The 13,123-nt window shown below is 35.1% G+C and overlaps 1 protein-coding gene across 3 annotated transcripts in view; it reads left to right on the top strand.

The window, feature by feature from the left end:
* LOC143252427 (uncharacterized) overlaps positions 1-13,123 on the top strand; it is an 80,603-nt gene that overhangs the window by 19,161 nt on the left and 48,319 nt on the right. For 2 of the 3 annotated variants that reach the window (XM_076504513.1, XM_076504511.1), the window contains exon 1: positions 2,896-4,334. The exons of the other annotated variant lie outside the window; for it this stretch is intronic. In XM_076504513.1, coding sequence (XP_076360628.1) covers positions 4,279-4,334 — 56 coding nt within the window. In that variant the 5' untranslated portion in view covers positions 2,896-4,278. Of the gene's footprint in view, positions 1-2,895; positions 4,335-13,123 lie in introns of those variants that run through there. 3 annotated transcript variants of the gene reach the window in all.

Below are 13,123 nucleotides of genomic sequence, written 5' to 3'. Positions count from 1 at the left end.
ATTTCTTAATGATGGCTTTGAAATTTGGTATGTGAAGTAAGATTCCACTAGATCACATTAGTGAAAGTATGTGATAGTTTGAATTATCACAATCAAAAATAAAGAATGTGGAAAATCGCTAAGCTATCATTCCTGTTAGTAACACAGCGTGTCGTTTTGGCTGCGTTACATACTGCTGTATGTCTTGATCAGTATTGGTGACTTATATTCATGTTTTCATTTAAATTAAGGATATTTGTACTTATAGACAAATAGTGACGTAATGCTATTTGTTTGTTTATTGTCAAGTGCAGACCTATACAAATGGCTATCGATGGTCTGCCCACTGCAGGTATCGAATGGCGATGTCTAGCGTTTTAAGCTCTCGAACTACACCGATTAGACACGTAATCTGTTAAATCGAAAATGGTACAGGCACGAGGACGTTTTAAGGTCGTGTTGCTCCCCTGTGGGACATTGGTACGTCAACGGACTTACAACGCTAATATATGGTGTTCGATTCCCTATGTGGGTTTTTTTCTAAAGAAACAAATAAGGAGGTGCAAATATTTTCTAGTTGTTGAGAACGAGTCTACCAAGTTCATCTTCTCAGTTGTTGTTGTTGACTTTATCTTTAATATTGTGTTTTAGTGAATGTTTTATGTGATATATAAACATTTATATCATTGGAATACTACTTATGAATTGTCATAGTCCCTCACGTTAATTCATAAGAAGCATTTTTGACTACCAGTTAAAAAAAGATAACAATAGGTTGTACGAGCATAACCTCAAGGCATCTGGAGCTCAGCGATTTGAAGACAGGTGTTTGGCGGCAGAGGTCGCTGCTCATCAGCTGGTCTCGTCCACCCGCAGGCAGAGTGGGTTATTCTTGACGTCATTACAGGGACTTTCTAAATAATTTCTCTTATAAACAAATGTGTTGTGTACAATTATGTACACCAGTATTATTTTTGTCACGGCATCTCGTTGAAACTCAGTGAAATAATTTATGGATGTTACAGTAAAAATGGAACATTTGTAAATTTATGTTGCCACATTTTGGGCCATACAAAAACAAATATATAATTACATATTATGACATATTATATGAAAATATTCTATAGATATATTATTTTTATGAAAATATTTCACGATATATTATTTTATATAAAAATACTTTACACAAATATTATTCAACATAAAAATATTCCACAGATATATTATTCTATATGAAAATATTTCGCAGTTACGTACGGCCCGGCATGACCAAGTGGGTTGAGGCGCTTGACTTGCAATCCGAGGGTCGCGGGTTCTAACCCCTGTCGCACCAAACATGCTCGCCCTTTCAGCCGTGGAGCGTTATTATGTTACGGTCAATCCCACTATTCGTTGGTAAAAGAGTAGCCCAAGAGTTGGCGGTGGGTGGTGATGACTAGCTGCCTTCTCTCTAGACTAAATTAATGCTAAATTAGGGACGGCTAGCGCAGATAGCCCTCGAGTAGCTTTGCGCGAAATTCAAAATAAACAAACAAACAATCCACAGTTACTTTATTCTATATGAAAATATTCCACAGATATATTATTTTATATGAAATTATTCTACAGATGTATTATTCTATATTAAAATATTCCACAGCTATAGTATTCTATATGAAAATATTCCACAGATATTTTATATAAAGATATTCCACGAATATATTATTTTATATGAAAATAGTCCACAGATAAATTATTTTATATGAAAATATTCTACAGATATATTATTCTATATACAAATATTCCACGGATATATTATTTTATATGAAAATATTCCACAGATACATTATTTTATATAAAAATACTCCACAGTTATATTATTTAGTATGAAAATATTCCACTGTTATATTATTTTATATAAAAATATTCCACAGATATATTATTATTATTTTATGATACAAGACTATTTTTTACATAAAAACTCTCTGGTTTATAATGAAAGAAAGGTTCTCTAGTTAAAAGCTGATCGTTGTTGTTGTTATTAGGTGGAAGGAGGAAGCTGATCGTTGTTGTTTTTATTATTGGGTGGAAGGAATAAACTGATCGTTGTTGTTTTTATTATTGGGTGGAAGGAATAAGCTGGTCGCTGTTGTTGTTGTTGGATGGAAGGAAAAAGCTGATCGTTGTTGTTGTTGTTATGGGGTGGAAGGAGGAAGCTGATCACTATGAATGATGAACATTGATATATCTTTATCGATTGGAGAGATTATGCTGACCAATATACGTGGATAGAGGGTGATGACCACTCTACTCATTAAGTGAATATTACTATAAGAGGGTCCTTCTTCTCGTATAGGATGGACTTACTGATTACTCCTATTGTGGCTTTCTTACGCTAGTCTTATTTTTTTTTTCGTTAATGGTTTAACGGACCTAATTTAAAGACCTTCGTATCCGGTTGAATGAAATGTGTGTTTTCACTTGGGAAGAACTGTTTCTGGAGTTGAAGAAACAGAAACCGGGTTTCGACTCCGCTTAAGGCCTGAATTAATGATATTTCAGTATAATGAAAGAGGTAGTTATAATAAGTACTTAACAAACATAATGGTCAGACTATCTCCACAAAAGTTCAGAAAGCGTGCTACTCTTCAGTTTCACTAAACGTGATTTTCGCTCGAAATCACAATGGAAATTTCTGGTTGCATCGTATATCTTATAAAATGTTAAATATGTCACTCAAATAACAGAATTTCATCGATGGACGATTTTCTTTCTAACAGATATATGTAATGAAACATTAAAATCTGTGGAATCCATAATTAGGAGCAAAGGTTGCGAGTACGTTACAGTGCGAAATTTTTTCCCAACAGCTTCCTGTTACTTCTGAAACGATCCCTCGCCTTTAACTTGGAAACACGGACATTCTGACAGAGGATCCGCGCGCAGTGCACGAGCGTTCAGTGGCATCAGCCTAAGGCAGAACGTGGCCTCCTGCATCTCCCGTCGCTTTAGCCACGTATCCACGTTATTTCACTGTGTATGGTTCCGTGGAGGAGGCGAGGACTGGCTGTCGTTCATCCGTTCGCTGCTCTTCAGTATATTCAATCTGTTTACTTCATAATTAAGAAGCTATTTATACTCCAGTTTCAATGAAAAGCGAATCAGAACAAGCGGAGATGACCGGATGAAGTCGGTACACTTCCGTCCTTAAGTGCTAACCCGAAACAAAATATCTCGATCAATGTCAGGTTGGAATCTTCACGTCACCGTGAGACGAACCGTATGATATATCTCTCTAATGTTGGCATTCATAATAATGTGTATCTTTCTAAGAGACGTCAGAGTTCATGTCCGACGCTAGGGTGTGTAAGACTATACATTCCGTTAGGTTGCTCACAGTGTAACAATAAAGTTGAAACAGAAAATGTCTTATTCACATTAACAACTCGCAATAAAAAAAAAAAAGAAGAGAAAGTTTTAGCTTTGAAACGGAGCTGGTAATGTTCCTGCTTCGAGGATATTTGTTAAAGTCACTTTGTAATGAATTTACGCGAACGGTGTACACTATGCAAGGATATCAATCAAGTGTGGCGATTATCAGAATAAGGTGATGTGAACTGTTGGATTAATAGGTCTATCGCAACACTGTGGTAACCTCTGGTGATGTGAAGCGGAAGATAGGTTGGCAAGGAGACTAGGTTGCTAAGGTGTAAAACAAACCCTTTCTTACTTGGTTGAAGGTACACTGAACGCTACCAGAAAATTCATTGCGGATTCTTGTCGGCCAGTCACTATATTCATATCTAATAACGATGTCTGGTTCAGCCTACGAACAAGTTTTGAAATGTTGTCACGTCCTCGGTAAGAAGACGTAATCCTTGTTCGTTGGAAACCGTAATATTTACGTAAAACAAGGTTGTGCGTGTAAATATAGGGTTAATAATAGAGAGAAACGATGGAAAGAGAGAAGAGTTATAATCACTGAGAAATGCAACAATCGAAGATAGAATATTAGAAATAATTGGAATGTGGGGGAGGGGTTGGAACTCCTGTCGCGTTGTCGGGTGCTTTTTTAATGTGCTCTCTTTTCTCTGACAACACTGCAAGTGCTTTTCGATGTTGCAGCGAGAAAGGAGTCCCGCAAGTGCTACAACACCTGTTTCTATATTACCAGCTGTTGTTTACTAATGCACTTCTTCATGGCAATTGTCTTCTCGTGGTGCAACGTACGGGTTTCACTTCTACGTAGACGTTATCATAAGTGAATGTTGGATTACATATATCTGTTAGTGGATTTTAAAATAATATTTCGTTGACGTAATGGGGAATGCATGCTTACGAAGCGCCACTTACTCACCTGCAGTTTACATCGAAAGGTAAGAAAAAATTTAATATTAATGAGACACCTTCACTTTTAAATGCAAAATTTGTTTAATGATTGTAGCAGTTTAATAAATAAAGTAATTAAATAAATATAGACCCATGTTCAAGAGAAACACAACTTTGATTAAATTTTAGACATCAAAAACGAAAAAAAAATGTTCTGAAAATGTACTGAAACAGTAAGGACCACGTGACAGTGTTGTTGTAACTTTATCTTTCAGTGGGAACGTAAGGACCACGTGAAAGTGTTGTTTTAACTTGATCTTTCGGTGGGTACGTAATGAGCACGTGACAGTGTTGTTTTAACTTGTTCCTTTGGTGGGTAGAATTTTGTGAATTATTTGGTGAAAATAATGACAAGTCTAGTACTCGTAACGATAATCAGTTAGTTTATTTCTTCTACAGCATTAGCTACGGGGTATTTTCACTTTGTCACAAGTTGTAGCTCTAAGTTCAAAAATAACATTTCAGTACAAATTCCCACAAATAGTATCTACGCCTAGCCCACAAGCTGGATCAATAAACAGTCACGTGACTTAACAGTTAACAAAATGGTAGAATAGATACAATAACTGTCACTGTCTGGTAGTTAATTGAAACACTTTATATACTTCTCATTGACAGTCAACTCACTGCTCGTGCTTATAATGTACCCTTGTTTACCCCCACTGGCACAGCGGCATGTCTGTGGACTTACAACGCTAAAAGGGGGTTTTGATACCCATGACGACCAGAGCACATATAGCTCATTGTGTATCTTTGTGCTTAATTCAAAACAACAACAATGCACCCTTGTTTCTGGATATTTCACGATGGTTTTCGATCTTTGATATTTATGAACACTCTAGCTATTACATCATCATGGTTAATAGCTCCCTCTTCCAAATGCCCCTCGCTAGTACACCGGTAAGTCTTCAGCATTACAACGCTAACATTAAGGGTTCGATTTCCCTCGTGGGCTCAGTAGATAGCCCGGTGTGGCTTTGCTAAAAGAAAACGTACACTCTCTTCCCAATAAACATCTAAACCAAAAAAACGAAACTGTAGCATTGAATTAACCAATCAAACCAAGGTTCGATGTCATTCGCTTTCAGCTGTCAAGATTATATTATTTGTGTTAAAAATAACCTAGTTTCTAAAAAAATGTTTGATTGTTAAATTACCGTACAGAATAGTTAATACTTTATCTGTGTCCCATTTCTTGCTAACATAAAATTTTCTTTCTTTACACCCATGATAACAGTGTAAAATGATATTCAACATCTGATATTCACAAACATTAACGTAACTTGTCCTGATTTAATAACTTCCAGTTGATTATTGAAGATTGTTCCTATTGAATATTCTCATAGATTTTCTGACAATGAAATATGTATAATTCCTAAATGTTCAACTGTTAAACATGTTTACAAATGTTTCCTAGGCTTCACTCTTCATTATAACACGTCTTTTTAATTTTAATTATGTGATATATGGACATTACAAGTGGGAGAGCTGGCCCGCTCCTACTTCATCATTTAAGCAAAGCTGGAGCAAAGATTTTTGTAATTTAAAACAAACGTGGTAGAGTTGTTATCTAATTAATGAAAGCGAAATAATTAGAGGTTTGTTTAACTATTTATAATATTGACCCAATTGTAAAGCGATGTTTATGTTGTTGTTTTTTCATTAATAATTACGCTTTCTCCTATACTAGCCTGTTGCATTTTTGGATGTCCAGTTAGCATCCGTCTACGCATGTGCGTTAGATGTTAATTCGCTCAAATTAATCCCTAGTTCTTGCAACTTATCAAGTTGCAGGTTTTTTTGCTATAGTATTGATTCTGCTGATTTTATAAAGCACATTATGACACTAGTTAAATCTTTCCCGCGGTTTCTGAAAATTGGGGTCGCCGAATATTCGAGATCGTTCTCTAGTCGGGTCAATGCGGCATTTCTCTTGAGAATTTCTTAAAATATCAGATTGGGAAGTTGTATTTGTGTGTATGTCTGGGTTAAACCTAAAATAACTGTTATATACAATTTTTTGCGTATTTAATCTTGATTGTCATCCAGTAGTGTTTATTCATGTAGAGTGGGAAACTGGAGAAACGTCAAGTCGTTTGAATTTATATTGTTGTCGTTCAAAACCCTGTGGTCACTTTACCTGCTTCAGGATGAAATACTCTTAGCTTGCTGTTTTGCCAGTACTTCTGAATAACGATAAGATTAGTATATATATACTATGATGTTAATATTGTTAAATACTATATTTTCAAATAATCTTTGTCCAATTGTGATGTAATATGACGTAAATAAAATTAATGAACAGTTACACTTCCCCACTTTAATGATTAATTAATTTATCGCCGCAACAGCTGTCATCGAGCAATTTCTTAATATAAACAGTATTTCAACTACTCTGTTTATCGCATACCACCCACCAGTTTTATATGCAAGGTCTCGTCAGCACCTTTCAGATAATAATAGGTATATAATGGTTCACATGTCATTTCCTCTAAGACCACCTTGAGGGTTTACCTGTTTTAACTCGCACCAACATACAGTAGTGTGTTGTCTGTCAGTGAGTCAGTAAACACTAAAATGATGTCAAACAAGAAAAGTTTAACGTTACCATTTTTATTGTCGTGACGTTATAAACTATGCGCATGCCACGAATCACTAGAAGAATTATACGCTCTGTAGGCTACAACACAGCATGACATATGAACTTAAGAAGCAAGAAGTTTTTGTCTTATTTATAATTCTTGAAACAGAACCGTCTCAGGGACCCTGTGGAACTACATCTAGTTGTACATTCTTCTGTCACGTAGAACTCCTTATTAATAATTATAATGAAATAATATATAAACTGTCTAGTTGCCATACTATTAAGTAAAAATGTAAGTGTTACTTGACAAGTTTTCCATTCAGAGGTAAAATATACAAGGTGAATCTTTTAGAAACGACGGCCATTGTCGTGCGCGCTAGTGATATATAAATGTTCAGATTAGTGTTGGCGACTCTAAACAGTTCTGAGAAAAATGCAAATTGAGAAATTTTTTTTTAATTTCAGTTGGGCTTGAATGATCCACGTCACGGTTATGTTCGTCCTTTCACGAGAGAAAAATCTAAACACGTTGAGTAATGTTAATAAATTTGAAAACGTATTCAAAGCTGAAGGTCGTTTGGCGGATCGTTAATATTTCCTATAGCTGTTTCCCTTTTCTTAAGATGTATCGTGTCGAGATCAGCGATTTTGGTATTTTTTATGCAGCTCAGAAGCTCCTAATGGCCAAACTTTTCTGCGTGTTATTGGCGTCTTTCTTCGATTATAATATATTATTTGAAGTTTCTTTATACATGTATTACCAAACAATAGTTGTTGCTGTTACCATGCGACCATCAAACAGCATTGTTTTGAACTAGCCCACGCCTACAAGTTGATTACAGTAACCAGTCTCGCATAAAAATAAATAAATAAAATAACGACCTTGTAGTTCGTCCGCTAATGTATTATTGCTGTACGTGCCAGCCATGTCCATCTTAGAGGAAAGTGGAAGGTAATATTATATAATCTTAAAAGTTGCAGCGTGGTGTTTATATTCCGTTCAAGGTCGTGATAACCAGGTGGCAGTACTGAGTGGTGTACATGAGTGTAGATGGCTTCGATAAAAATAAACTATTTATGAAAAATGAAGTTTTCTACATGTAAGTTTCGGATATTACCATCCATAAAATGTCATTTCTGTTCAATAGAAATAAACTTTTGTTGTTTTATTAGATTAATCTGATATTCTTTAATAAACCGCAAGAGTTTGTAAAATATACAAAAGTTTTTGTCACCTTGGGGGCGGTGTCGAATATATAGTTGAAATATTGATCATATATTTGCTTTTTAGGCGTAGAAAGTACAAACAATTTTAAAGTTTCACAATAATAAAATTATACATTCACGAATAAAATATTTCCTCGATACAACAATAACGTTCCAAATTTCCATGTAATTTCAAAATGTATGTTAGACTTAATTACGTTGCGGAATATAAGCACATGGCCAAAGTCTACATCGTGCTAATGCTTTGAACTAACCTATAGAAAAGTAATTAAACCTTAAAACAACAGGACTAGTAGTAGTAATATTTACCATGATAAATGATCCCTGCAACACGCCCCCAGTGTGTGCGGACTTGCACTACTATAAATCGGGTTTTGATACCCGTGGTGGGCTCTGTGCTTAAGAACAAACAACAACAAAGCAACACAAATATATGAAGAAAACATTTGACGTAAGTAACAATTTGAAATTTAATTATAAAATAATATATTTTTTCACAACTGTCATATCATAGATAACTGTAGTATTTGCTAAAGTATTTAACTGTGAATTTATAACTTAAGTTACATGAGTGCTAGCTGCGTTAGGCATCCCAAGTTTAACAGTGATAGATTAGAGGGAAGGCATCTAGTCAACATCACTCGCCGCCAACTATTGGGCTACTCTTTTTACCAAACGACTGGGTTTGATTGAAACATCATAGCGCCCCTACGGCTGAAAGGGCGTGCATGCTTGGTTATGAGAATTCAAATCATGACCTCGAGATGCAAGTCGAGCGTTTTAACCACCAAGTTATGCCAGGATTGAAAATATTAATTTAATCATCAGGGGTGATGATAACAGGTAGGAAACTTCCATTTTAGAGAATTTAGGTTTAATAATTTTGTGTTCTGAAAACAATCATCACACACGGTTCGTTAAGAACTTGGCTTCGCATAGCCTGGTTATTAGTGCGCTCGACTCACAATCTGTGGGTGACGGGATCAAAACCCTTCGCTCTTTGAGCCGCGGGGGCGTTCAAGGTAACAGTAAGTCATACTAAGCTTTGATAAAGCCTAGGTGTTAGCGGTGGGTGGTGTTGACTAACTGTCTTTCTTCTAATCTATCATTTACAAATTAGGGATGGCTAGTACAGACAGCCCTCGAATATCTGTGAACAAATTTTAACAAAACAAACAATTTGAGGAAATACAATTACCATGAATAAGTCTCGCACTTTACTTTCATATAACCAACCTATGACACATTAATATACCCTAATCTTACTAAATAGGACGATATTTGCTCATATTATATATCTAGAAAATTTTATTTATTTACAAATATGATAATCGGAAATCGCAGATTGATTGATGTCTTCATATATATGCTGACAAAGTTTGCTATGAAGTCATGGATGCGCATCAGGCATGCCTCTATGTGAGATAATGTTGAAATGTGAAATACAACTTGCAACATGTTACCAACTTTGTGTAAGGGACAGTAGCGCTGCCTTTATGTTATATACACAAAATAATTACTCTAAATATAGCCCCCCCCCCAGTGGTACAGCGGTATGCCTGCGGACTCACACCACTAAAACCCGGGTTTCAATAACTAATGTGTAGTTTCGTGCTTAATAACAAACAAAAAATACTCTAAATATAAGTATCTTACTAATACTGTTAATTTACTATTCATTGTAAGAAACTGTACAGCTTATGTACGTGCATAGTGCTTATGGAATTTTGAATGTAAAGGAGAAATAAGCGAACATACTTATTGTTTTGCTATAGTTGATTTTATTCTAAACACATACAAAAAAAAATTCTGTACGTATCTTGTGACGCATTGACATATTCTGCATATGCATCTTGTAACACTGAATATATCTTGCGAAATATATATTTAGTAATATGAGTCCAATACAGAAATGTGTACCAGGCGTGTTTTATGGAGGGGGGGGGGCGTGATTACAACAGGAAATGTTATTTTGGGAGAAATTTGTTACGTTTGTTAGAATTCTAATACTTTTTTTGTTGCGGTATTGTGGTGTAATGAAGTGTAGAAACTGTCTTTTACCCCACAAATTTACCTAAATGATCGGTTCTGTATAATTTTTCATATAATCTAAACTTTTGTTGTACGTTTGTTCTCTAGATGAGGGTAAACGATAGTACTAGAACAAAATTATGAAACGTCCAAATTTGTGTCTTTGTTCTTGTTCTTCGATGGTATCTGTACCAGTTGAGAAAACTTATCCTGTTTAGTGACGTCATCCTCGCTGGTATCATTCAAGTGTTACGACGTCATGATGTCATTTGTGCTTCTATACCAGTGAGATGGTATGATCTTTATTAGAAGTAAACCTTAAAATATTTGATAAACTTTGTGAACCCAGTGTTTACGAAATAACTCCTTAAAATAAGTACTTTTACTTCTGTTACACCGTAGTATTCCATTTACTCTATTGAGCGACCTTCGTGACATTAAATAATTGTCAGTACTAAGTTAGTCTTAACTGTTAATTTAACTTGATAATCTAAAAACTAGTTAATTCAATTTGAACTTTGTTTATATTTGCAAATATAATGTAGAAGAGAACATTTTTCTACCAGTTAATTATAAGTAACATAAAAACACGCCAGGGACGTATTTGTTCCAAGATAAAATGAAACCTTAATGTGCGATTTTGAACCTGTTATTATTACCCACAGCTTAGTAACATGCTAGCGGACGCAATTGTAGTTACCTGACCCTCCCACGTGCCGAACATTCCTGTTGTGATGGCCAACAATACGATTAAGTTGTAAGTTTTGCGCGTGCGTGAGATTTCCATACAGTTATTTATAATCAGTTGACCTTTATTTACCTATAGAAGGTCATTTGTTGCTGGAGAAAGGAGGCAGATCCTCCTCTTTAGACCTTGGGTTTTGCCATTTGTCCTTCAGAGTCCTCAGGATATATGTCCCACATGATGATATAACCCCTCCCCCCATTCAACAAATGAGTAAAAGTACAATTCGTAGAATGCTATAATTGCTTTGAAACTCATATCTCAGAACGGCTGATATTGGTATTAACACTTTTATTGACAACCAGAAAACAAAGTTTCAACCTTCCTAGGTCATCTTCAGGTTAATACCAGCCGTTCTGAGATACATTTTTATTTCAAGTGGGATTCTCGCCATCAAGAACAGCTTTGAAACTCCCTACTCCCAGAAATGACGACACTGTTTAGTCAAAGTCAGGACACATTCATATTTTTCTTCGTAAAAAAGTACAATTAAAAAAACAAATTTTGTTTCTAAGGCGCTGAATTAAATAACATCTTTGGTGCTTTTTGAATAAATTACCTTTTTGTTTTCCCTTAAAACCCGTAACTTTACCAAACATTTTCTTGACACACAACGCATGTGTAATCTTTAGTTTTATTTCGGTGACGTCACTTCCTGATCGTGTGGGTTGTGAACATGAGCACTTTGTAATTAAATTTAGTCTAATGCTCATAGTGCATTTGCATAGCCTCTTTTCTACCTACTAAGACTGGATAATACATAGTTATCAGAGTGTAGACTAGGGCACGCAATTAGATTTAACGAAAAATGAAAATTTCCCAGTATTTGTTCTCGAAACTTTTGCTATAACGTCTCTCTCTTGCTGTTTTTATACACGTAGTTTCATGTCAATACGTTTCTCTCTACACCCCGTGCATAGTTTTATTGTTTCATCCGATTTAACAAACTTCTCACCCCACCCCCCCCACACTGTGTCGTTAGACGCTAGAGTCAGGCTCTGTTGCTTAGCTGCGTTTTGATTGTTGGCCAGTAGAATTAAACATCTAATTGGTCTCTTCACACAATAGCTACATGTTATTTCTGTGCGTGTGTTTGTTTCGGTTACGTCATGCAATGTTTGCGTATGATATATGAACAAAAAATGTTATTAGTTATTATTCTACAGTTTGAAGTAACTACTGCTAGGTAGCGCCTATCATGTCGATTAAAATCTGTAAACTCCTGTTAAGAAAGATAGAACACACGTTTTATGAGCAGTAAAAGATAAAAATTGTGATAGCTAACTTAATGACCGTTATAACGTTGCTAAACGTTTCATCTGATTTTAAAAACACTTTTCATGTGCTATATCAAATCTTTTTTTTTTCTGGCTATGCTAAGTACATTATTAACACATCGTCCAAGATTGTTCTTGAGTAATTTATGTTTCAAGCTCAGGTTTCTAGCTTGTGGGAAAAGTTCATGAAACATGAATAAATTGATACATTCATTGTAATTCGTTACACTAATATCCCGAAGAAACAATCGGCTTATAGACATCTCGTGCCCTGTGTAATTAAGTCGAAATATAATTGGAGTTTCTTTGAACTTCCGGTGAGAAATGTCCCCGTTAGATTTGGTAAAACGAGCCCGCTGGTAATTAGCAGGTAAAGATAGATATTCGAATATAGGTAAAACGGGCGGTGTATCTTAATTTTCATTTATTCTAATTTATAGTAATTTGTTATTCCAGGAATATAAGTTCTGTGTTTGAGATCTCGCATACTATTGTAGCTCTGTAAATGAATATGAAAAACATTTACTCATAAAAAGTATTGACATTATCCAACAGATGGCGTCTCTAATAACTTGTAGCTTTTTGTTAAAAGAACACGGCTGGAAAGTGTGTATAATATTATATTGCGACAAAACTAGCTCTAACAAAGTTACTTGTTTTTAAAACGTTAATAGGTTCTTTAAAAATGACGCAGTGATTTTCAAAATTTCTATATGTGTACCTTCCTTTTTTAATATAGCAATATTGGAAAAAACAAATTAGTGACATGATGAAAGAAGCAAACTTCGAAAACTGGTAGAAAATACAGTTAAAGGTTTTACAGCAGTGATTGAATGTATAATTTTAATAGAGTTACAATGTAGCATTGGTGTTACAACTTTATAATTTTGTTGAGGTTGCTTATAAAAGTAT

This window comes from Tachypleus tridentatus, chromosome 6 (assembly GCF_004210375.1).
Source record: "Tachypleus tridentatus isolate NWPU-2018 chromosome 6, ASM421037v1, whole genome shotgun sequence".
NCBI lineage: Eukaryota > Metazoa > Arthropoda > Merostomata > Xiphosura > Limulidae > Tachypleus > Tachypleus tridentatus.
The sequence above is the reverse complement of the archived record's forward strand: the minus strand, read 5'-3'. Positions and strand labels throughout refer to the sequence as shown.